The sequence below is a fragment of the Colias eurytheme genome, chromosome 6 (genome assembly GCF_061535395.1).
Source record: "Colias eurytheme isolate Ceu_HAF_F1 chromosome 6, ilColEury1 Martin Lab GWU primary, whole genome shotgun sequence".
Taxonomy (NCBI): domain Eukaryota; kingdom Metazoa; phylum Arthropoda; class Insecta; order Lepidoptera; family Pieridae; genus Colias; species Colias eurytheme.
In genome coordinates, this window is record NC_142985.1 from 4899491 (window position 1) to 4926660 (window position 27170).

The following is a 27170-nucleotide window of genomic DNA, read 5'->3' on the forward strand; positions in this document are numbered from 1 at the left end:
GGTCATATCTTTTTTAATAAAATTCAGTTATTTAGTACTAGATACAAACACATTGACATAACACAATTTAAACTCGACGATCGCCTCAACTAGGTACCTAGTTGAGGCGATCGTCTATTATAGATAGATACCTATAAATTTATTTATTTTAGTCTCACCGTCGATCTATTTATGTTTCGTTTTTAGGGTTCGGAATCACAAAAGGAGAGATCAGGTTAAACAGGAACCCCTTGGAGATAACTCTGTTGTTCGTCTGTCTGTGTTTCTCAGGAACGCGTGGAGGAATAAAGCTAAAATACATACATTATACTGAATACTGAAATCTACGGTGCTTTGGTGCTGTGAAAAAAAACAAACTTCGCAATCAAACAATACGACCGTTTATGCGGCAAATTTTCGCTGATTTCGACAATCGCAAGGGAATCAAAACCTATAGGGTACTGCTCGTGAACACAAATTAAAATTTGGCAAAAAAAGTAAAAAAAAATCTAAAAGCATAAATTTAAAAATACAACATCCATACTATACTAATATTATAAATGCGAAAGTAACTCTGTCTGTCTGTCTGTTACTCAATCACGCCTTAACTACTGAACCAATTTGCATAAAATTTGGTATAGAGATACATATTTTGATACCCGAGAAAGGACATAGGATAGGTTTTATCCCGGAAATCCCACGGGAACGGGAACTTTGCGGGTTTTTCTTTGACTGCGCGGGCGATGCCGCGGGTGGAAAGCTAGTAAGTAATAAAAAATAGGTTTGTTCAGAACCCTCGGTGTGCGAGTCCAACTCACAGTTGGCCGATTTTATTATTACTACGATGCTTGTAACTTAGGTACCGCTTTGCTAATCGGTGATATAGCAAATTTTATTGCTAACGAGATAATAATATTGTATTGGATAGCCTTTGGAAGAATCCACCAATTAGTAACATCGCTAACATACCAACAGATTTTATACATAAAATATAATGCTGAGAATATTGAAATTATCGGTTGGATGGATTTTGTAATAACACACAAACTTTAGGGGAATCCCCAGATTCTGATAGAATTTGTTAAAGTTTTCTTTTTATTTTTTTCATAAATAACTAGCGGTCCGCCCCGGCTTCGCCCCTGGTACATATTTACGTTTTCCGGGATAAAATATAGCCTATACGGATTCGGAAGAATCCCTATAAGTAATGGTAAAAGAAATTTGGAAATCGGTCCAGTAGTTTTTGAGCCTATTCAATACAAAAATACAAAGGTTTGCTCTTTATAATATTAGTATAGATAAATAACGAAAAAATATTTCAATATCATAATTATTAAGCTCTTTGTTGCAGATACTCAAGATAATTAATGTGCTCAAGGTCAGTTTCTCTTGAAACATTTTTCCTAATTTCTATCCCTTTATGTGACCATTGCCACCATGCATATCGGTAGATTAATATTTTGCTCTGACGGCTTACCAGAAATATTTATACAACCCTTATAGATATTATACATTATACAACCATTCATCTTTTCGGCCACCAGTGAAAGTAAATACATGACATTATCATAATTATATTGGTCACCACAGCGCTTAAGTAAATCCCTGTTAAGGATATTGGGTTTTCCCAATATAAGTTATGCATATTATCATCGGACAAAATGTTATTATAATTTATTGATAAGATTATCAATTAGCAATGCACGTGTTAGATCCCCTTTACAATGGCTGTACCTCATTTGTAGCCGCTACAGAAAACAACATTACGAATTAAAGATGTAGGTTTTATTACTGATAATGGTGAACAATTCTGTTTCTTTTATGGGCTGAAAGAGTTCGTGGTTAATTCCCTCTAGTACAGATTACTAAATACTAAATACTTAGTCAGTTTTTACAATAAATTTCAACGTATTTTGTACGAATAAATAGACGAGATTACGAGTTACGACTATCTTACTAGTACTAGTTATTCCAAGTATCCTTATTTGTCTTTATCCCTACTAATACTATATATTATATCTTCTTATATATAAAAATGAATCGCAAAATGTGTTGGTAAGTTGGTACTCGAGAACGGCTGAACCGATTTCGATAATTCTTTTTTTATTATATTCCTTGAAGTACTTGGATGGTTCTTATGTAGAGAAAACGTAAACATGTACCACGGGCGAAGCCGGGGCGGACCGCTAGTTCTTATATATAAAAATGAATCGCAAAATGTGTTGGTAAGCGCATAACTCGAGAACGGCTGAACCGATTTCGATAATTCTTTTTTTATTATATTCCTTGAAGTACGAGGATGGTTTTTATGTAGAGAAAACGTAAACATATACCACGGGCGAAGCCGGGGCGGACCGCTAGTCTATAATATAAAAATGAATCGCAAAATGTGTTGGTAAGCGCATAACTCGAGAACGGCTGAACCGATTTCGATAATTCTTTTTTTATTATATTCCTTGAAGTACGAGGATGGTTTTTACGTAGAGAAAACGTAAATATGTACCACGGGCGAAGCCGGGGCGGACCGCTAGTAATATATATAATATACCTTGACTCTTGAGCGCGGGGACCGAATGCACGGAGGTGTGGCTTGAAGGCATAGCATGCATAGCTTTACCGCGGCCGCGGCAGTCCCCGAGTGCCACACGTCTTTTTTTTATTGTACGATAGGTAAGCGCTTGACCACGATCTCGCTTGATGGTAAGCTGAGATGTGGACTAAGATGGAGCCCGCTTCTCTAGAAGGTTCATTCTTTTCTTCAAGACTTCCATTGTACAGTCCCTTGCGGTTCGAATGAAGATTGTCGCTCCGCTTTGTTCGGGTTTCATATTAACAATGGTTTTACGTATACACTCACACTAGCATAAAAAGTGTAACATAAAGGAATAATTTATTTATCAATTGAATCGAAAACTACTCTATTTCATATTAGAATAAAAAAAACAAGAGTCGTTTTTAAAATATTTAAAGTTTGTAACTAGGTACATACTAATATATTGGTCCATGGTACTAGTAAAAATGTAATAAAAGAAGTAAGTAATATTATTCTGAGGGTAGCGATAGGTAGAGCGTACACAATTTTTTAAATAAAAAGAAAATGTCTATATTTTTATTTTATTTTTTATTAAATAAATAAATAAAATTTATTGTAAATCAAAAGCAGTGTTTCATTATAAAAGGGCAGTTTCTTATTATCCTTTGTTCTTTAGAAAGGCCAAGATGCTCTCGTCAGCAAACCATAGAGGCCGCTCCTGTAATAAAAAATATGTATGTACATTAAATAATATTTTAATAGCTATTTGCTCGTTATTATTAGCTCTTTAATTTTTTTATTATTTTTCTGATTTGACAATAACAAACAGCAAGTTGTTGATAGTTGGGCCTTTTTCTCTTAAATTCGTTAAATTTTGCATTTTCATTATGTATTTAGTAAAACTTTTATGGCTGTTTTTTTTCAATCCTTGGTTAAAACTTTATAATTGAATCTAGTATTAAATAACCATTTCAAAAATGATTTCAATTAGTTTGGCATAATTTTTATATTGGACGGTCCCAACATAAAATTTAAAATTCACAATTCATAAAAATGTAATTATTTAAATTGAACAGCTGTTAGCGCTACTTACCCACTCTTGGATAGATTTCCATTACCCATGTTCAGGGTTGCTCCATTACATGTTGAAAGTTCGGCTTCCCAAATATTTCCACATCGTCTGCCCACTAAGTGATTATGATAAACGGTGGCGGCAAAGAGATCGTTAGCACGTCCATGCGAGCATGTGCTCACCCAGCAACCTGGCTGAGGATTGCGACCACCATTAGGATAAAAGTCAGCATCGGCAATTGAGTCCATAATTCCAAGAATACGTCCGTCGGTGTGAATAGCTTCAACGTATCTGCCAGAGTTACGATTAAGTGCATTTGAGTTTCCACCCCAAGTAGGACCAGCTGGATCCAATCCTATATAAAGAAAACGAATCATAAATTATAATTAATTGTATAATATGACACTAAGCAAAGTATAGAAACGGCATAAGCCATACCTGTGACACGTCTCGCCTGGCCTCCACCGGTACGGCCAGCGTTACCTACAACGTGAGCTCCCAAACTGAATCCGACTAAATGAACATTGTTCCAGTTTCCACCAACTGTGTTGAAAACCCATTGGATGAAACGTCCCAGATGATTTCCAACATCGGGAACTCCACGAGCAGCGGTGTTGTAATCTCGGTTGGCAAGTTGCCTCCAGTCAACAACAATTACGTTACAATCTTGAGTGTCGAGAAATGCAGCAGTGATCATTGGGTTCATAGGAGAGTTACCATCATTGTTCCATCCGTGAACGATTACTTTAAGAGGACGGTTTGCTCTATAGTTTGAATTACGTAAGGAGTTGGCGTTGCCGTTTATAATTACTTGAGCATTATTGCGATTTTGTCTAGAAGAATATATATATGGCTATTAGATAAATGTTCAAATAAATATAATTAAATATTTTTTTTTGATGAAGTGATGCTATACTAACCTAGTAAACAGCCAGTACTGGTTATTTGCACCATTTCTTGATTGAAGAAAAGCCTCATCTACAGGTTCATGTAAATCTACAAGCTGTGGAACTCCCTCACCATCGGGCATCCAAACATAGCGGCTTTCACCTTCTACATAATGGCTGTTATCCCCTGGCACAAGCGGAATGGAGCTTCCGGCGCACACTAATAAAAGACAATGGATTACAAGACAATAATGATGTTATAAAGAAAATACAATTAATTAGATAATAGATAAGATAATATAGATATATTCTGTATACAGTGGAAAATAAAGTACTAACGGCCTACAATTATTGTTACCAAAAGGATAAGGCTCTTCATAGCGCAGACCAACCGAAACAATTAGAATGACTACATTAGCACGCTGTGTTTTTAACTATATTTATATACACATCTTATCTTATATTGTATTTTATCTCAAGGAAAAATCGTATTCGTTTCAAAATTTGATGTGCAAAATGTTAAATAACGATTGACGCCTATGCATTTTGCAGTATTATTAATTATATTTTATCAAATTAAATGTAAAACTATCAGTTATTGCCATTATATAGGCTTTGATCTACATACAACCCAACAACTAACTAAATACATTATACAGGGTGTAATCGTTAAGTGTGCACAGGCGATTATTCCGCAACTATTACAGATATCAAAAAACTTTAAACTGATATCGAAAGTACTTAACCTAATGAGTAAAATGGCCATAATAAATTTTAAAAAATAATACGAGAAATATCTAAAAAATTAACTTTAAACCCTCCCATACATTTAGTATGAGATATGAATATCCCATGTACAATGGGTTGATCCAAAAGTAATGATAATCAATATTAAACAAGGTTAACATTACAGTTAAAATAATTATGTATTTCTCTAGATAGTCTTCTAACTAGATAATATACTTCGATATTTTTTTTCCTTAACTTAGAAAAAAAAAACTTTGACTTCATCTACAAAAACCCCTCAAAATCGGCCATCACTTCGCTGTCGACTTAAAATTTCTTGTATCGACGATGTTTCTTGTGCCAAGGTAAGAGATAGAATTAACTAGGAGCTAGATCTTACAAACAGGGTGGGTGTCCAAGCATTTTCAATGCCGATTTTTGATTGGCAGCCATCGCAACTGACGCTTTGTGATCTGGTGCGTTGTCTTGGTGAACCAACATTCAAGACCGAAGTTTGCCATGTCTCTTTTTCTTACTAACCTACCCGCAATCTTTTAATTTGGTCTGTGTAGTAAGAGCCCTGTGTAGTAGTGGCTACCTTCTTAAAATATTCCACATTTCTTCAGCGTCCCAAAAAACTACGGCTTTAATCTATCCCACTAATTTTCACTTTGAAAATCTTCACCGTCACTTTGGAAGCTCGCATCCAGGCCATTGATTGTTTCTTGGTTTCAGCATAAACATGGTGACGCCAGGTAACGCCCATGGTCACAAATCGTGACAAAAAATTATCCTGATCTCATTAAAAATTTAGAAATTCACCCTCTAAATGTCGAATCGTTGTTTCTTCTTTTCGTCGGGAAACATTCTGGCTCGCACTGTTCACATTAAAATTAATGTTAATACTTGGAAACGTGGCCTGTAGATATAATTTTTTTGTGATAACTTAGTGATTACATGAGCAAGCATAAAACATTTATTTTATATTTTTATGTGCACAGGAAATACCCAATTATCATTACTTTTGGATCAACCTATACATTTAATATGAAAGATTTTAGCTTTTTTTTTTGTTTTTTTTGGTTTTCTGCTTTAATTACTTCGCAAATTTGGAGGGAAGTTCATTTAGAAACTGTAAATAGACCTCCTCATTGTATTGCACAATAAGGACGTCACTTCGAAAATCTACTATGAATACAAAATGTATGGGAAATAAATTGTATGGGAGCGTTTACTGTAACATTTTTGGTTATTTCTCGTTTTATTTTTAAAAATTTATTATGGCCATTTTACTCATTAGGTTAAGTACTTTCGATATCAGTTTAAAGTTTTTTGATATCTGCAATAGTTACGGAATAATCGCTTGTGCACACTTAACGATTACACCCTGTATACTATGTATTTGACGGTTTACAACAATACAATGAATTTATTCAACGAATTATTTTTGCAATTATCTTTCTCGCTTTATGCCTACACCAATTTTATTTCTTCATTTTAGTTTTTAGATGTATAATATTGTGTTCCGTTTCCGAAAATATTGTGAATTTGTGAACATTCACGTACGTAAAAATTATGATACAAAGACATTTTTGAAGTGAAACTTCTTTATAGGGATGGGAAAAAAAATTAGTGTACATTTTTTCGTTACGCGCCATCTTTTTCTTATCCCTACCACGCGTGATTCGACGTATTTCTGTAAAGTTGCATATAGTATTGCAATTATATCTTGAAAAATAAGGTAATAAAGAAGTTCCACTTCTTACGTGTTTACACTAGTTACTAGTACAAGCACACATTTTTTTTGTTTTCATCTAGTATTATGGTCAACGCGTAAAACCTAACGCGAATGTAGGGTCCATGAGGTTTTTTTACTGCATTATTATTTTATTTGTTATAATACCTGTAAAAATATTTTTTTGCACAACATAACATAAGGCTAATTATGACTCATTAAAAAAGTCCATATTGAAATTAAATTATTTTTGCAAGAAGTAAGGGCAATAAAAAAAGCTTTGGTGCTTTTAAACGTAGCCTTTCACAGCCTACTAAAATTACTAGTTATTATTCTGTGCTAGAATTAAGTTTGCTCAATTATGATCAGCCCTGATACGTTTGACACTGTAAATGTTTTTCTTTAGTCTACTGCTATAAATTGTATTGAAATAGAAAACAACAGGGTGAAAAAATACTGTTCGACATATAATAAGATAATAACAAGTAACAGCCCCATCTTTGGGGCCCCCTCTTGGTAATATTCGTTACATCTAATTGAGAATTTCACTTTGTCTGGAATTCGTAACACTATGACCACAAACGTCCTTCAAAAATCTTATCATTGAGCGATGTTTTTGTTTATGTGTTTACGTGTAGGAAATATAATTATTTTGTTTTACATACTGAATTTGCCCGATAAAATCAATAATTGTCGATAAGCCGTAATCAATCACAGAAAATAATTTTCCACGTATGCTGAGTAAGCGTATTTATTCTGTAATAGTTTTGAAGTGAATTTGCGGTGGGATGTCATTTGGTTGAAAATTAATTCACTAAGATATTATGAAAGCTCATGAGCGCCGCGTAGAAGAGAGAGATGATTAAGGGGGATTTTCCACCAGTAACGTGCGAGGATGTGTAGCGAGGAATGTGTTTTGTTAATAACCAAACATATCGCTTCATTTAGTTTTGATTTTTAAGCATTTAGCGTTTGAAGCGATACTATCGGTTATTTACAAAACATTCCTCGCTGCACATACTCGCACATTATTGGTGGACAAGCAACGTAGTACATACGTCGCGTGACATTGGTTATCGGCATCAGATGTATAATACTCTCTATATCTATAATACTCTCTATATCTAACTCTGAAAAAGCTCTGAAATAATTTTTCAAATCGTACTTTCTGAGATAAGCGCTTTCATTCAAACAGCCTCTTCAGTCTTCAGCTTTAGAGTATAGGCACAGAATACATAATAGTAGCTAAACGCTACAGAACGGACACTCTCCGCCTCCCGCCAAAATTAAACACTTACCTCCCCCGCACGATCAGTCTAAAAATGGTCCATATTTTTCTACAGGGACGATACGCAACGAATATTGATAACAAATTGACTTAAAGTAATTTTATTATTTTGGATTTGTGATTATCGTTTTTCGTAGAAAATGGTTAGATTGTGCTGTTTACGGATGTATTTCATCAGAAAAACGCGAATTTTTTTTTACGCTAGTCAAAAATGTGCCAACCATAAAGCGTTAACACACACATTTGCAGTCTCTACAGTGTGACTGTCAAAACGATCATTTTGTATGGAGTCACAGAATACATAATAGTAGCTAAACGCTACAGAACGGACACTCTCCTCCTCCCGCCAAAATTAAACACTTACCTCCCCCGCACGATCAGTCTAAAAATGGTCCATATTTTTCTACAGGGACGATACGCAACGAATATTGATAACAAATTGACTTAAAGTAATTTTATTATTTTGGATTTGTGATTATCGTGTTTCGTAGAAAATGGTTAGATTGTGCTGTTTACGGATGTATTTCATCAGAAAAACGCGAATTTTTTTTTACGCTAGTCAAAAATGTGCCAACCATAAAGCGTCAACACACACATTTGCAGTCTCTACAGTGTGACTGTCAAAACGATCATTTTGTATGGAGTGTCCGGGGTGTGGTATAGGTACTAACTGTGCCCTGAGGTTTTTCCCTATAGCCAACATCGATAAGTGGGCTTAATCTAACATTTATATAATTTAATTTTTATTGGGAAATAAATTATTATTTATTTATTTTATTTAAATAGGGTTCCGAACCTCAAAAGGAAAAAAACGAAACCCTTATAGGATCCTTTTCTTGTCCGTCTATCTGTTTTCGCAAATTTCGACATTCGCAAGGTCGTTAATCAATACCTACAGGGTAGTTCCATGTAATAATGTTAATTGTAGGTATTGGATAAATTTAATTAATTAATTTAATTACGTATTTTATTATAATGAAGTTTAAATAAAATAAAAGAAAAAAATGTTGTGTGGTTTTATGAAACCACGGTAAAAGTGAAACTTACCAAAAACCTAAACCTACTCGGCAGCCGACCGTCACGCGACATGCGCTACACAGACCAAAAAGTTTGAAACGATGTAATAAAAGTTTCACTTTAATAATATAATATTTATATTTTTTTCTGATTTAATGAGTATTTATTGTAATGCTCTGGACCAGGTCTTCGTTCTTCAATAAGGGCAGTTTTTAAACCAAAATTCAAATTATATTTTATTAGTAAGAATGTTGTTACAAATTGCAGACATAACATGGTTACAATATTAAGTGGCTAATACAAGACCCAATCATCAGGTGTACAAATATTAAACCAAAAAAATATATCTAATTAATTAAATGTACACACAATTCAATTTTCACAGTTAATCGAATACACTACCATTAACACGATTACATAATACACAATTCAATTTACACTAATTCTTCATAGTCATTAATGATTTTATTCTTGATATAAAATAATTGTTTCACCAATAACCTTATGGCTCTTTCTTAGAAAGGCCAATTTCGTCCTGTGCGTAAAGCGTAGAGGCCGGTTCTGAAAAACAAAATAATAATTATATTGTAATAATGGTTTTTAGGGGTATTTGAAGATGTTCGCTTATTTTACAAAAACAATAATAAATGGGATCAATATTTTCTACTGAAGCAAACGTATAAATAAAATATTCTATTTATATGTTTGTCTGAGCGTCCTCATAACAAATATTTAATTTTATATTTATAGTAATCTATTTATCTTTAAAGTATGTCTAGCCGCTAGCGTGCGTTTAATTTTTTTTGCAATATGTTTATAATATGCTTTCCTTTGTATCTTTAATAAAATATTCAATTCCAAAAGAAGTGTATGTACATGAATGCTTAAAAGTTATTAGAGCCACTTACCCAGTCTTGGAAAGGTTTCCGTTACCCATGTTCAGGGTTGCTCCATTACATGTTGAAAGCTCAGCCTCCCAAATATTTGGGCATCTTCTACCTACTAAGTGGTTATGACGAATTGTGGCAGCAAAGAACTCAGGAGCACGTCCATGCGAGCATGAGTTTATCAAGCAACCTGGTTGAGGATGTCTTCCCCCATTGGGATAAAAGTCAGCATCACCAATTGCGTCCATAATTCCTAGAATACGACCGTCCGTGTGAATGGCTTCAACGTATCTACCGGAGTTACGATTTAGAGCATTTGAGTTTCCACCCCAACGAGGACCGGCTGGATCCAATCCTATTTAAAGAAAAATTAGCAATAATTATTATTAGTTGTTGTAGGTAATATGACAAGAAAATGCATTCGAATATACCAGTGATTCTTCTCGCTTGACCTCCACCGGTACGGCCAGCGTTACCAACAACATGAGCTCCCAAACTGAATCCGACTAAATGAACGTTGTTCCAATTTCCACCAGCTGTGTTGAAAAGCCATTGGATGAAGCGTCCCAGGTGGTTTCCAACATCGGGAACTCCACTAGCAGCGTTGTTATAAGATTGGCTAGCAAGTTGCCTCCAGTCAACAACTATTACGTTACAATCTTGAGTATCAAGAAATGCAGACGTGATCAATGGATTCATATCAGCGTTACCATTACTATCCCATCCGTGAACGATTACTTTAAGGGGACGGTTTCCTATATAGTTAGAATTAAGTACGGTGTTTGCGTTACCGTTTGTTAATACTTGAGCGCTATTTCGATTTTGCCTAAAAAGAAGTTTAATTTATGGCTATTAGAGAAAAGTTAAAAAAACAATTTCCAAATAAAATTTAGGATATAATGCTAACTAATACTGACCTAGTAAACAGCCAGTACTGGTTATTTGCGCCGTTTCTTGACTGAAGAAAAGCCTTGTCTACAGGTTCATGTAAATCTACAAGCTTCGGAACTCCCTCACCATTAGGCATCCAAATATAGCGACTTGCACCTTCTACATAATGGCTGTTATCCCCTGGCACAAGCGGAATGGAGCTACCGGCGCACACTAATAAAAGACAACGCATTATTAAATATAAGACAATATTTTATTTGCAAGGAAAATTAATTAAATAAGATTACACAGTTGCATTATGCATACAATTTAAATTTAGGTACTAACGGCCCGCTATTGTTAAAATAAGTATTAGGCTCTTCATAACGCAGACCAATCGATACAATTAGCACGCTGTGTTCCTGACTCTATATATATACACATCTTATCTTTAATGAATTTTTATCTAGTCAAGTAAAAAAAAAATATATTCATTTTCTATTTTATGTGATGAAGATAGATTGCATCTTAGAGAGAAAATAATCCATACTAATATTATAAATGCGAAAGTAACTCTGTCTATCTGTCTGTTACTCAATCACACCTTAAGAGCGCATATTCTATTCAAAAACTCCGCGATCTATTACGATAGATCGCGGCTTGCGCTATCCTTTTACTATGAACAGCATAGGTCCACAGGAGAGCGCCGAGCTACATGTCCTCTCTCTGGAAAGGCTCGCTGCCGTGCCGACTGATTTTAATCGGGTCGCGCGCAGTGTTTTATAGTACTTTAAAAAAAATTGTAGAAAAATAATAGAGGTACCTTAGTTGATTTTTTAAAATTTTATCTTATAAGTAAGACATTCTTTTATTGCAATATGTATAAATTATATTCAATAAAGTCGAATATCTTGGTGAAAATAATCATTTTGTCGGCTATAATTTCTAAAAAAATTCACATTGTTCGGATTTTAATTTCGTAAGTTAGGAGTCCAAAATAAAAAAATCTTTTAACTAACTATTTTAATAAGGATTTTTGCAGTTAGTTAAAAATAATTCTGTGTTAGATCTGTCAGCAATTTCAGATATTTTTAGCTTCGAAATTGACACTAAAAGTGAAATCAAGTAATCATCGGCTCAGTTATCTTGATGGTATTCAGAAATACTGTATTAATTGAAAAAAACTCTTAACTAACTACATAGACAATAAAATTTCCTAAAATTATTAGTAATTCATATGTTTGTAAGATAAGTGGTTGATGGACAATCTGGTTTGAAAAATCACATATTTGAGCCAAACAGCGCACGGACCGCGTACACGGCCTTAACTACTGAATCAATTTGCATGAAATTTTTTTTTTTTTTTTTTTGATGTCACAAATCTGCAATCAGTCAAACAACTATAAGCAGGTCGGTTGAGTTTATTTGGACGATTGGACGAAGGTAAGGCCAGTGCCTTAGTTCGTCTTAATTAGGAAGCACATCAGCTCTCTTCAGTCTGTGTATACTTTTAGGCTGTAAAAGTATGTGTGATAATGGGTTTGGGTGTGATGTCAAACGATCTCTGTATTTAGCTGTATAGCGTTTTGCTTCATCAGTGACTGTGGGCATTTCCAGATATTCGTGGATTTCTGAATTGCGGGCGTACCATGGAGCAGCTGATATCGATCTTAGAATATTGTTCTGTGTTCTTTGAAGGCAGTTTATATTGGATTTGCTGGCCGATGACCACAACTGAATACCGTAAGTCCAAATCGGTTTAATCACCGAGCAGTAAACTCTCAGTTTATTGCTCAGGGATAGGGTCGATTGCCTCCCAAGAAGCCAAAGTAAGTTTCTGAATAGAAAATTTACTTCATTTCGCTTATTTTTTATGTGTTCCCTCCATGTCATCCTTCTGTCCAGATAGAACCCCAGGTATTTGACACAGGTTGATTGTGGTAAGGTGTTGTTACCTAATTTGGGCGCTGAGCAGTTCCCGCGTCGCAAGGTGAACGTTATGTGATGAGATTTTGGGACGCTAGCTTTAATACACCACTTGTTAACACTAGAGCGCACGCGCGGGGGACATAGGTCACCCAGTGCTATATATTGCTAAATATTTTTTTAAACAATCGTGCTTGAGTGTTGTTGTCTCAGGTATTCCTCGACTACCAATCACCGGACATTTTAGCAGCGTGTCAGCTTCCTTGGTGCAACGAAGTGCGAAAATATAAAAGTACATGGGTGACGCATGTCCCCCGCGCGAGCGTTCTAGGAAGTTTTTGAAATCATACAATTACGAGTGAAAATCAAGTATACCGCTTTTATTTTTACTGCTCTTATGATCAATTTATACTTTTAAGAAATTATTAATATATGGGTAACTAAAATCGAAATAAAATACTCATATTCGAGTGCTAGGACATACTTATTTTTTATCCATACTAATATTATAAATGCGAAAGTAACTCTGTCTGTTACTCAATCACGCCTAAACTACTGAACCAATTTTTATGAAATTTGGTATGGAGATATTTTGATATCCGAGGAAGGACATAGGCTACTTTTTATCCCGGGAAAATGACGCAATCCCGGAAATCCCACGGGAGCGGGAACTATGCGGGTTTTCTTTGACTGCGCGAGCGAAGCCGCGGGCGGAAACCTAGTTGAAAATAAAATTTTATTGGATAAGAACAACTTATTCTTAAACTTTATAATTAGATGATTATTTTTACCAAATTTGTAGTTTCTAAAGTAAAAAAACTGATTGATCACAATAAGTAATAAATTAGTTACTTTTCACACAGGTTAATGTTTAGCTCATAATTTAAGTAAAATGAGAAAATATTGATATTTTTTTTGTTTCATCACTTAAAAATAAAGTTGATTCATAAATAAGTACTTCTTTTACTTTTTTAACTACGATTTTTATGAAAAAAAACGTGCGTCGTATTGGGTGACATATGTGACCCACGCGTGCACTCAAGGAAAATATTAGGCGCGAGCGCTCTAGTGTTAAGCCACTCATTTGTGTAATCGAGTTGAACTTGTAGTAAATTAGTCGCCTCCTCTGGGTTGGTGTTACAGGCGAGGAATGCTGCATCATCAGCATATGTTGCTACTGTTACATTAGGCAGCTGGGGAAGGTCGCTAGTAAATATTTTATATAATGTAGGACCAAGAACCGATCCTTGGGGTACTCCGGCATAGCAGCTATGTAGAGCAGATCTGGCATCTCCATATTTTACTCTAAACATTCTTTCACTGAGGTATGAGGCTAGTAAAGGATAGAAAGTATGCGGAATACTTTTTTTTATTTTGTATAGTAACCCTTTATGCCAGACTCGATCGAAAGCTTGTTGGATGTCTAGGAAAACAGCCGAACAATATTCTTTTTTCTCTAGACAACTTGCATGAAATTTGGTATAGAGATATTTTGATACCCGAGAAAGGACATAGGATAGGTTTCATTACGGAAATCTCACGGGAACGGGAACTATGCGGGATTTCTTTGAAAACGCGGGCGAAGCTGCGGGCGGAAAGCTAGTATTAATATAATAAGAGAAAATCATTTGGTAGTTCTTGGCCATGTTAAATCTTTACATAACGGACTTTTTCTAGTAATACCACAGATTACAAATAGTTTCGACCTAGGTACCTAAGTAAGGTAGGTCTATTGGTCTCTACTAAGTAATACACAAATTAACTGTCGATTTTTATAAGGACGTAAGTAAGCATCCAAAATGTACTATATATCTTAATGGGTAAAGTTGGTAGCTGACTGCACGAAGAACCAGCAGACGACGTCGCTACATGTCTTCACGACTTACTGTCGTTGCGTCCTGCAGTCATGATTCCAGAGTGTTCGGTGAAACATGATATCTGTCGAGTTCCAGAATACTCATCGCAATTTTTTACATCTTTTATCGACTTTAGCAGCTGCGATCTTGCGACACTACCGATGACTACGACGACTAGCGTCATGTCCTGTGTTCATGTGTGTGTACCTTAGTTTGCAATCTGAGTTGTGCACATACTGAAGATTTCAAGGCGAAATACGTAAAATACCTAATCCATACTTATATTATAAATGCGAAAGTAACTCTGTCTGTGTGTCTGTTACTCAATCACGCCTAAACTACTGAACCAATTTGCATAAAATTTGGTATGGAGATATTTTGATACCCGAGAAAGGACATAGGCTACCTTTTATTGCGAAATATGTACCTACCACGGGCGAAGCCGGGGCGGACCTCTAGTAGCATATATACGTTTGATAGACTGAGAAAATATAATAGCAGAAATACTTCTTCTTTCGAGACATGTTTTACTTTTATTTGTGTACTGTTTTAAAGTGTATATCTCTTATTACTATTATCTCTTAAATTATTTATTTCTCAGCGAAAAGACTTTATAAACTTTAGGTTGATTTTTTAGCATTATACGATTTATTTTAAATGTAGGTATGTCTGTCACACCAAACGTTGTCAAATAAAGGGTTACCCTGGATTTGCGATACGTACCTACCATGTAGATAGAGATTAGAGAAATACATTTCATGTTACAAGAATGCATGTTTGTGATTGATGATCGCTATATAACTATTTTAAGATAAGATAGATAGATAAATTTTTAATACTTCCTGTTTCAATAAAAAAATGTTATAATAAATTCATTTTTTTTATTTAAAAGAAGATAAGGTTCGGAGAATTACGGAAATAAGTTTTGATATTTTGTGGTGTTTTTATTAAGTACATGCGAATGAAGGGTTAATGAGAAATTTTTGTTAGAGGGGCAGAAAAATATATTTAAAAACACCCATATTTTAATTCTAGGTAGGTACTATTCTCGCAATGTATACCTATTTCAAATCGTTTGAAAATGCAAAATTATTTGACAGCCCAGTACCTACATATTAATTAACTTTCGTTTTCAGTTTTTACCCAATTTTGCTCTTGAACATTTGAGACGACTGTCTCTTGTTGATATTATGAATTAAATGTAGGTACTTATTAGGCCCACGGCCAACTATACTGTTTTAAACAGTATTCTAATGTTTAAAACAGTATAGTTGTATCTTTATTTCTTGTAAAATAAGTTGGCAACCCTAGGCCCACCGGCCACCATACCATCATAGACCTATAATGCAGTCGCTTTCGACTGCAACATGCGGTCCGTCTATGGCCAAACTTAGGTAAGTTCTTAATATCCAGTATACAGAGTGTCCCTGCGGGAAACCCTGGGACATCCTGTATAGTGTATATGCATAGTCGTAATGGCGGATTTATTTTTATCTTTAATACGTTATTATTGTGACCACAAACGATGTTCTATAATCTTATCGTTGAGTGATGTTTTTATTTATGTACAAAATATTATTTTCTTTTACATATTAAACATTTTGCAAGATAATATCAATAATTGTCGAATGGCGTGATTAATTAGCAGATAGAATTTTCCACGTATTCCCAGGTTTCCGTTCATAGATATTTAATCACTATAATATAACATTCTAATTTCTATTGATTATTATTTAATTTTATTTTTTTGAGCTGGTTACCTTTTGCCCCGTTTGCAGGAGATCACTGTTAAATGATAAGGCAACCTAATAAACTGTACCGTGTAAAATTGTCACAAAATTAATCATGATATATAAACATGGCATAACTCATACTAAAAAGACTAGAATAATTATACAGCAATGATGTAGTTACTAGAATTTTACAATCTCGGCAAAATATAACTTTAGTGTATACATTATAATATGAATTGTTTGTCATCAATCATAAAAACAAAGATTACTTATAATATCACAGACTAATAATAGCTGTGTTTTACCTGAAAATAAAACACATATTAAATACTTACCTATATTTGAAGCTTACTTCATTGAGAAGGCACCTAGCTTTTTCCGCCTATTCTTCCCTCTCTTTCCGTTGTATGTATGCTATCTCTCTCGCACACCTCTCCACCAGGTGGCGGGGCGCACGATAATGTCGGGCGCTGGATGTTTTTCATTGAGTCGAAATCCACAACAGGTGGACGTTAAGTGTAAGCTTCAAATATAGGTAAGTATTTAATATGTGTTTTATTTTCAGGTAAAACACAGCTATTAAACACTTGACCGTAATTTGAAGCTTACTTCATTGAGACCTGCTTGTTACCCACCTGGTGTACAATATATGGACGCCAATGTGAATTTGAATACATAAGTAATTACTTATTTCTTTATTTGAAAGAGTAAGGTGTGCAGATAGTATACCTACCAATAAATCACACAAATTTTTATATTATATAATATATTAACAATCCCAGATGAAAAGTTAATCAAATAAGAACCAAAAAGTTAATCATAATGATTAAAAGTATTAGAACTTATGAGATTGGTTCAAGCGTACCTTAGTTAACCTTTTAGGCTTGAAAAGTTAAAGTTACTACAATTTTCACTATCTTTAGCGTAAATCTGCGAAAGCGCCAGTAACGACTTTCAATTACGCATTTAGATGTTACTTACAAAATGAAGCAACAGCTGATCCCGACGAGGCAAAAATACCTCAAACTCAAACCTTTATTTATTCAATTAGAACTCTGTAGAAGCACAATTGAATCATCTTAACATAGAATTACCACCTGTCTCAACTCACACAGTTTTAACCCAACCTGCTACAAGCGGACAAGAAGAGAACTTGGTCCTTACTTTTGGGGTCAGAAATAAATTTAAAAGGTCACCCCTTGAATAAGGCAATAAAATATCAAAACAGGTAAACGGTTTTAATTATAATACAGATTTTTAACATCCAACCAAACCGTGCGGTATCTATTAATGTTTAGAGCCAACGCCACCAATCATAATCTAAACATGGCTAGTACTTTCAGTACAATGCATGAATTATTTATTTAAAACTGATAGGTCATAAACTCTGTACTGGAAACAAATATACTGAACTTAAGAGACTAAAATGATAAGGAGCTTATCTGTGTCCCAAAACTGCAATTACTACAGCCAAGTACGTTACTTTTAATCAATTCGGTTTTAAGATATAATTATGATTTACATCAGAACTTATATACCGAAAGCCTCGGGACTACATAACGTGACTTATCTTCTTATTCTTATACTTATATAAAAATGAATCGCAAAATGTGTTGGTAAGCGCATAACTCGAGAACGGCTGAACCGATTTCGATAATTCTTTTTATATTCCTTGAAGTACGAGGATGGTTTTTATGTAGAGAAAACGTAAGTACCACGAGCGAAGCCGGGGCGGACCGCTAGTTTATAATAATAGTGTTTGTGCACAACACTAGGCAGTCAACAGCTATATGAACGTCAGATAGGAAAAAAGCCAAATTTATCCAGTCAGTAACAAAGGATTTTAACTATAGTTACTTTATTCTAATTCAACCAACTACTACTAGCTACTCCGTATGTCTTTTGGATAGACGGAGGCAAATAGGATTTTTATTCCAACTATATCATTTGATATTTTGAAAATGTACTCCACATTTTCATACCGTCAGAGTCATTTTGCAGATTATAGTGGTGCAGCACTGAACACTGCCTATTAGGTGGCTGATGCTGCTTTTTTTTTTTTTTTTTTTTTTTACCTAAAATAATGAACCTAAGGTATCATTATTGAAAATTACGATCTAGCCCTTTACTATAGGCTAATGAGTAATATAAATCTAACTTAATTTGCTAGGTATAGTATGTCTAAGAATGTGTCCATTAACACTTTTCTTAATGTCTCTATTTAAGGCGAAGACACTTTGTTCATGTGTTCTTTATGAATAGCACTCACTATATTACACTGACACTTCACTAAACTAACTCAAAAGGTTTTGTCCTTTTTAGTCTTCTCACTATGTCCGTGTTGTCAAGGAGCTGGATAGCCTCGACGTTCACATGATGGTGAAGTCTGCGTTCGTGAGCTTCGGCGTTTTTTTTAATTATGTCCGTGACGAGATCTACTTTAAGGTCCCGATGTAGGTCGTCATTTCTAATGTACCAGGGAGCATTCACGATCTCTCTCAGCACTTTATTTTGGAATCGTTGTATGATAGTGATATTACTTTGTTTGGTACAGCCCCAAAGCTGACTACCATAAGTCCACAAAGGCATAAGGACTTGTTTATACAAGAGTAATTTGTTGGCTGATGCTGCTGACCGGGCCTTCAGTTCCGCTTTCCAGAATACCTTCACCCTTCTAGGTGTTACTACTACTGAAATAGCGGTACTCTATCGCGTCGTTCAGGTCTCTAACTGACTAGGATTTCTCATATTATCGTAACAACCCTCGCTCGTTCTAACGAGGATAAAATTATCGCCAAGGAATTCTGCTGCAGGATAATGGCAAGAGAGATTATAAGCTTAACTATGCATTATTATGTTAAGGAATATGGTGGGTTTTGAATACTATCGTCGTCTGAAAGTATCTCCTTTCGATTAACTGCATTAAGGATGCAGATCTGATCCCATCTTTGTTCCGTAGGAATGCTACGACAGTCTAAACGTTACACTGAACAAAGAAAATTGCCCTGAATATAGTCGGTTGTTCCAACATCCGTAATATGGCTAGCCTAAGGTTAGTTATCCCTTGATTGTAACTGCTACCAATGGAGGCATTGCTCTTGTGTTGTCCACAGTTGTGCGAGTGCAAAAATGAAGAACTGAGCTCGTGGGGAGCTATGTCGAATGAATCTGTGTTAAGATTATGACAGTATAGGACAGTTAGCTGTGGATGCGAAGACAGGACATTACTTTATTCATCCGTAAACACGCGAGGCAGCCACGGACAGCGATATAGCAAGAACTAAACTAGCAAAGTTTAGTTCGCTTACCAGACTTTGTCATGTTTTAAATGCAGTATATCCTCTGAATAGCATTGCATTTATGACTATTGATAAACTTAATTCACCCGTAAACACGAGAAGCAGGCACGGATAGCGATATAGCAAGAACTAAACCAGCAAAGTTTAGTTCGCTTACCAGACTTATATTTTAAAAGCCGTATAGCCTGTACATTTCATTTATTGCCCCCCCCCCCCCTCAAAGCAAAGAAATGAGAAGTCATTTGGCAGAGCTTTCTCGTTAAGGGTAGGGGTTCCAAGTAATATCTAATAATAAGAGGCTTTTGTTTGGAAAGATTGACTTTCCGTTATTTATCCTCTATCCTATGTAAGTGTAACTCAACAGTCAGTATTCTCAGCATTCGTTGAGTACTTAAACGTTTTACGTTAATAGTTGTATAGGTATAACTTTATTATACAATATAATAATCCTGGTGGGATGACAAAAAACTTGTCTAACAAACGATTATCCTAATCCCTCAGCGATTTATTGTTTGAGCCCCGAAGAAAAATCTCATGGGTGCAATAATGAGGTCAAATGGGTTGAAAAACGAGTCAAATAAATTGCCTACAAGACCGGGCAACTAAAATAGGCCTATGAGAGGTCAACTATACGTAATCAATCGTCATTTGTTACATTCAATCGCTTTGCGATTAAAAAATCTCTTCCGATGTTTGTATATGAAAATTGGTCGGCTAGTGCCATTTAATTACGATACCAAACATACCGTTGACACAAGGCTTGGTGACAATCCTCGAAACCACCGCCACAAATCATCTGCGAGATGATATTTGATCCGACTCGCCTTCCTTTGTTGTGATTAGGCTTTGCATTGGTAAATACAATTTGTTCAATTCCAATTTCCATAATTGGTAAACCAATGGTGGTTTCCTGATTCCTGAAGCGTAAACTTTTAGGATACGAAGTATCAATTTCATGCGCCCATTATTTGACGTATCTAACCTTTATTGTATTTATTAGGTCATTTACTATACTGCCCACTGTGAAGTAGATTTCAAAACCTTTTTCTACCTACCTTAGAAGAGTGAAGATCCGATACGGTCATATCCAAAACTTCTTTCGTGGGTCCTCGTTGACAAAAGCAAATATCTATGATCATTTTAATGATCAATCCTTTGTATATTTGCACCAATCGCCATTAAAGCCCCGCGAGGGCTGATATATATTTGCACCATTTCCCCGTGGGGAGGGTTGTTATCAAAGCCCCGCGAAGGCTGATATATATTTGCACCATGTCTCCGTGAGGTACTGTTGTAATCAAAGCCCCGCGAGGGCTGATATATATTTGCACCATTTCTCCATGAGGGACGGTTGTAATCAAAGCCCCGCGAGGGCGGATATATATTCGCACCATCTTTTCCGTGAGGGACGATTGTAATCAAAGCCCCGCGAGGGCCGATATATATTTGCACCATTTCCCTGCGAGCGACAGCTGCGCGAGGGATGTTTGTAACTAGAAATAAGTAGGGCCTGCCAAAAAATGCTTAAGAGACACCCTGCGAGGGTGAATTTGACCTGGCTAACCCCTGCGAGGAGTAGTGGCCACATTTATGTATTCTGCTTCGAGCAAGAATACACCTTAGTGCTAATATAAAAATAGCAGTAAATAATCATTTAAATAATATAGCAATTAACAAGGTCCTTTAACTTATTTTCCAATGTTAGCGACATTTAATAAATTCATAATTCAAATCAATTCACTAAATTTTAAAATGAACTTCGATTCATATTTATTTTTGTTCATGCAATCGATGTAACATTTAGTTGCTTTATATCCGTTAACATTCCTTACGAACGCAACCATACCGTCGTAGGACGTTATATTTAATTGCACAAAATAATCTCCACTCACCCGCAATTTTTTACTTTTTGTCAAGGTGTACAAGTTTATAATATTATTCTAAAACGTTAGAAGTGAATTGTAAATCCTTTGAAATAAGTGTATCTAAATCTAATTTATATTAAGATATCTCGATAATTATTATACGATAACCCACAGCACAAGTTCAGTAAACCAAAGAATTTAATTGTAAAATTTTTGGTACTTACTCGTTTTAACAAAAAAGTTGCATCATTTGAACATAGGAAACGTAATTTTCAATCAAATTAGCCGTGTGTAATATGTCTATTTTCACATAAAAACGGATCAGAATAATACTCATAAAAGGACACGTATAGACTACGGATAGTTTTGAATGTGTGGAACATTCATGGTACGTATCTACTATACATGAGCGAATTCCATCATTATTCAGTTGAGCGGTAACTCCCGTACGATTTATAAAATAATATCAAAACGTGTTCTGACATGTCGTGAATTCTTGGAGCTGACTCATCTCGTTCGATAATTTTTAGTAATAAACTATGATAGGAATTCCGAACCGTTCCTAGCGATAACGACAATGTAATAAAGTCGTAGCAATGGATTGTATGCCTGTAAAGCTTTGAGTTGGCTCATATCCATACTAAGTATTAATTGTAATTTTTCCACGAAAAATTCACTTGTACCCTTGTAATAAAAACACATTATTAAAAATGAAATAAAATATTAAAAATATCTATATACAAGAGAGGGTATTTGATATATCTAGTAATATCAAATAATCACAAAAGTAATATTAACGATTCGAGTAAAGCCGAACGGTAACACCGTTAAAATAGCTTTACTCACAGTATTAAAAATTCAAATATTAATTAGTACATATTGCATAATGAAATATTTCAAAAGAAAAGTTACTATTTCAAGTAAAATGTAACGGTTGTATCGTTAATTTTAAATATCTTTATTCATGCTATTAAGTATTTAAGCATATTGAAAAATAAACTATTGCTGAAGGATTCATTAAAAACCTCAGCATTTTAAATAAAGTCCAACGATTATACCGTTGACTTTAAAGATTTTTACTCATTTTTAATTTTTAAGTAAAATATTATTAGAATAGATGTAAAAATAACTCACTGTACCGATCCGACGGGATACACTTTTTAACACTTTTAGCACTTGCTTTAAGCAATACTTAATACTTAATAGCACCAAGGTTGTAGTCTTGTAGACAACCTTCTCGCGGCGGAAGCTAGACGCCAATGAAAAACATCCAGCGCCCGACATTATCGTGCGCCCCGCCACCTGGTGGAGAGGTGTGCGAGAGAGATAGCATACATACAACGGAAAGAGAGGGAAGAATAGGCGGAAAAAGCTAGGTGCCTTCTCAATGAAGTAAGCTTCAAATTACGGTCAAGTGTTTAATAATATACTTCGTATACAACTTATATATACACTTATATATATGTATGTCGGCGTGAAAAGGAATTGGCAAAGTACGCGATGTGACACTGGAATCTGGATGGAGCTAGTGTCGCGTACCGACGCGGGAACGCCGGGGCCGAAGAAGGGGCGCGAAAAAGGACTGTCACTCTAGTCAGTGGTCTCTTTGTTCGGAAATAATTAGTTTTTCCCTCGGCGGATCGTTTTTGTCCATTGTCCTTTTGTGTGTACTTAAATTATAAATTTTGTAAAAGAATTACTACTTAATAAAAGTTATAAGAATCATGAATCTTAATCATTCCGATCTCGGCCAACCTGCGACATATATATAAAAAATAACATTTTATAGGTACCACGCCATCTAGTAAGGAAGTAGAAAAAGAAACTGAAAACCTGTATTTTGTTAAAACAAGGTAAAAAGGTATACATATATACATATAACATGTAATTATTATTTATCCCACAGACTACCTAGGGTAACGGCACCAGTGGTCAGCCAGGCACCAGTGATCAGCCTATTGCGTTGTTTATTGGCCATAAATATCGCTGTAATCAAAATAACCAAATCACGCGCACCTTAATAGAAGCTCTGTTTCGTTATTGGTTCATGCATCACGCGATAGGAGCAGCAGGGGGTCAGGGGAGAGAAGTAAACACGTTCGTACAGGTGCTGTCCGCCGACAAGAGCAGAAGTGTCATGTCTGCAATATTTTTTGTTTCATGTGGTGCTCTTTTGAAAGGTGAGAAATAACACATTTTAGTATGAAATGTGATTGTGTTTTATAGATAATAACTTTATAGATTACTTAGAGCATTTAATTTTGTGAAATTTGATAAAAAATATTGTTTTTTTACTTAAAAATTTGAGGGGCTGACCATTGGATACTGATTTTTTATGAAAGATCCAATGGACAGCCCCTGGGGCTGATTACTGGGTTTATTCCTAATTGTTAGAAAACCCAGTGGTCAGCCGCATTTCAAAATATTTTTTTCAAGCGGCTGACCACTGGGTCTCAATCTGTGGTCTCAATGATCCAGTATTCAGCCACGATGTTATTGAAATAATATTTGAAGTATAAATTCGAATGTTTGTGTTTAAATCTATAAGTAATACTTCATGTTAGTTAAGTTTTACCTGAAATAATTGTATTATGTGTATTCATATCCAAAAGTTATTATTGTTCCCTTTTTTTCTAGCTAAAAATGCCGCCAAGACAACAGTATCCTCCAGAGAATTCCTCCGAAAGAGATCCTCCTGTGGTTGATTATAATTATATATATTGTGGATTATAGATACATCAAGAATATTATAAACTAATATCGCTGATTTCTTTAAAAATAATTATTGCTGTTTTTATGATAAATAATAAGAAGTACCTAGAAAATAAGAAGACACAAAGAGATTGTAATAGTATGTTTAAAATAATATTTGTATTATGTGCGATATACATTTTTTTGTGCTAAGTGAATCGTTGCTATAAAAATGTGATTAATATAGTTGATTTTGATATAACATTGTTTATTTTGATCTCATAATTAGTTATACTTACTAAAGGCTGAACACTGGGTTCAACAAGGCTGTTTATTGGTTTTTAGAGGCTGTTCACTGGGACACTGGGCCATTTTTTGTTTAAAATTAATTATATATTTTACTAAGAGAATTATTGTTTTTGATAAACGCTGATTCGAAACTACAATAAACAATAAATCCATACATGTTGTACGTTTTTTTATTCGACGATTGTTGTAGAAATGGCAATTATCAAAACTTCAAAAAGCTGTTATGAGGCTGACCACTGGTGCCGTTACCCTATATCTACTTTCGCTAAAGCGAAAATATAAATTATAAAAAAATATACTTATTTATAAAAACTATCAATTTTCATTTCACCAAACTTTGCATTGACTTTAAGGCAGGCGCTACTTCTTACAAATATCAATATATTAAATTTAAGATCTTTAAATTTCGCTGTATATCATTCGAGATTTCAGTTGGAATAAGGAGACATGTATAGGAATAGTTACTACCAAGGTTACTACTTAACTATGACATATTATACTTTGAACCGTGCCCTTTGTGTGTAACGTTACTTCGTGGGGGAGTACCTAACTAAAAATAATGTACAAACACATAATATTATTGATTACAAACAAACACAGTCATAGTAAATGTCATTAAAGAATCAGGATAATGTACTTAAAATTATAAGAATCTTTAGTTAAATATCTACAGAACAAATGAGCTTGAATTAACTAGCTACTAGCTATCACAATAAAACAAAATGTCTGATTTTGTCTTAGATCAATAAAAATAAAATTTAGTTCATTTGATGTTTAAATGGATCAAAGAATACCGACTTTATCGCATTGTACTTATTATGCCCCAGCCACACGACTCGACGAGTGGTATGGGAAGTGACGAGGGAAGTAGGCAGGGACGTAGTGTGGCCACGTTACTCGTCATGCCACTCGTCGTGCTCATCGTCCTGCTCACTGCTATCGGCTTTTGCGCGCGAGTCAAAGGACCGGCAATACGAGTGTGAATTAGGGATGGGCGTCATGGAATCAACGGACTAGTTAAATTAACCGTCTATATATTGTACACTCATCGATTCGACTAGTCCATCGCTCACCAATGCACTAGTTGAATTCAACGGCTAAACAGTCTTATTGATAAGAATAAATTCTTTTCTTTGAAGTTTTTAAAAAAAAATATTTTTGGTTTACAAGACCAATGTTTTGAATTTAAACTATAAAAACAAACGATAATAAGTTTTTTAGTAATACTTTTTTTAGGGAGTATAATTTTTGTAAGAAAGCATAAATATTTATTAATTGTTTTATTGAGATTAGAATTTATTGTTTTAAGAATTTATTTAATAATAGTTATTTATTTTACACATGGACTAGTCGAAGATTTTAACTAGTTGAATGACTAGTTGATGAACGACATTTAACTATCTAGTCTCGTTGATGAAAAATACGTCGACGACCCATCACTAGTGAAGAGCGTCGCGATTAATCGCGCGAGTAGAGCAGTGTGTGGCCAGACGGCAATATCGAGGCGAGCGGCAGCGCGATGAGCAGGACGAGGAGCAGCACGAGTAGCAGGACGAGTAGCATAGTGTAGCTGGGGTATAACACGATAATCAAGTCTTATATAATTAGAAAAATAACTTATAACTTACCTCTACGATCTAATCAATTTGTTATCCTTCTGATAAAAGTAAAAATTATAGGAAATATTAAATACTGATGCACTGATTTTGTTTTTAATAACTTTATTACATTACCATTGAGTTATAGAAGAAATAAAGACGGGTTGCACTCCGGGAGTGCCGGCAGAAGTGAAAACTTGATTATTAACGTTCAGCATGTTTGATATTTTGGAATGGTATCCGTCTTACGCTTTTTCGATCAAGCCACGTGTCCTGACGCGAGTTTAAGATTTTATACCCAACGCCGCTAAAGAAGTTTTCACTTCAATAATTGTTTATATCTATGCTTTTTAGTTTTACCTTTATTGTGAGGTTATTAAACGGCTTCGCCTATACCATGGGGTGAAAATTGGTGGAAACTATCTAATTTTGCTGAAAGTAAACTTTCCTTAATTTTAAAAATAAGTAAGTAACTAGACAGGGAATCGATCCGTAGGCAAAATAATTTTGAAATCAGTACAGTAGTTGTCCCTGAGATTGACTCTTTCAAATTTCGAAACTAAAAACCTCTACAATATATTATTATGAATTAGCGGTAGGTCCTGTAGTGTATGTGAGTGAAAGAGAGGGAAGTATTATGTCATCTCTTGCGCACGTGCAACGGTGACACCGCTCACACAGCTCAGTTGGCTGCAGGCGGTCGGAGTGAGAGGTCGTGTGCGTCTAAGAGCCGATAATAGGGAAGGACATACACTACATTTTTGGCGACGAGGTAAATCGGGAATAAATGTAAGTAATTTTTTTTGATAATAAAAAAAAAATTACAAAACAAAAAGAAGGGAGGAAATAGGTGTGCTGTGATAACTATTGAACTAATTATATCCACAGTCGAGTTACAT

At 34.9% G+C, this 27170-nt stretch overlaps 2 protein-coding genes and 1 long non-coding RNA gene across 4 annotated transcripts; 1 reads left to right on the top strand and 2 right to left on the bottom strand.

Moving 5' to 3' along the window:
- Nucleotides 1-3139: 3139 nt before the first annotated feature.
- Nucleotides 3140-4850, bottom strand: LOC149907628 (pancreatic triacylglycerol lipase-like). 2 transcript variants are annotated; one of them, XM_090103373.1, is made up of 5 exons: nt 4814-4850; nt 4505-4691; nt 4023-4417; nt 3606-3939; nt 3140-3230 (listed from the first exon to the last, which is right to left on the bottom strand). In XM_090103373.1, the coding sequence occupies exons 1-5, from the start codon at nt 4848-4850 to the stop codon at nt 3185-3187; spliced, it is 999 nt and encodes a 332-aa protein (XP_089959499.1). In that variant the 3' UTR covers nt 3140-3184. The 2 variants fall into 2 exon arrangements, with proteins under 2 accessions (XP_089959499.1, XP_089959498.1); XM_090103372.1 differs by having other exon boundaries at nt 4811-4850.
- Nucleotides 4851-9510: 4660 nt separating this feature from the next.
- LOC149907629 (lipase member H-A-like) lies at nt 9511-26585 on the bottom strand. Its single transcript, XM_090103374.1, has 5 exons — nt 26302-26585; nt 11042-11228; nt 10556-10950; nt 10146-10479; nt 9511-9798 (listed from the first exon to the last, which is right to left on the bottom strand). The coding sequence occupies exons 2-5, from the start codon at nt 11149-11151 to the stop codon at nt 9753-9755; spliced, it is 885 nt and encodes a 294-aa protein (XP_089959500.1). The 5' UTR covers nt 11152-11228; nt 26302-26585; the 3' UTR covers nt 9511-9752.
- Nucleotides 23593-24827, top strand: LOC149907630 (uncharacterized). The gene is made up of 2 exons (XR_016456840.1): nt 23593-23853; nt 24311-24827. It is a non-coding gene; the product is annotated as an uncharacterized LOC149907630 (long non-coding RNA).
- Nucleotides 26586-27170: the final 585 nt, after the last annotated feature.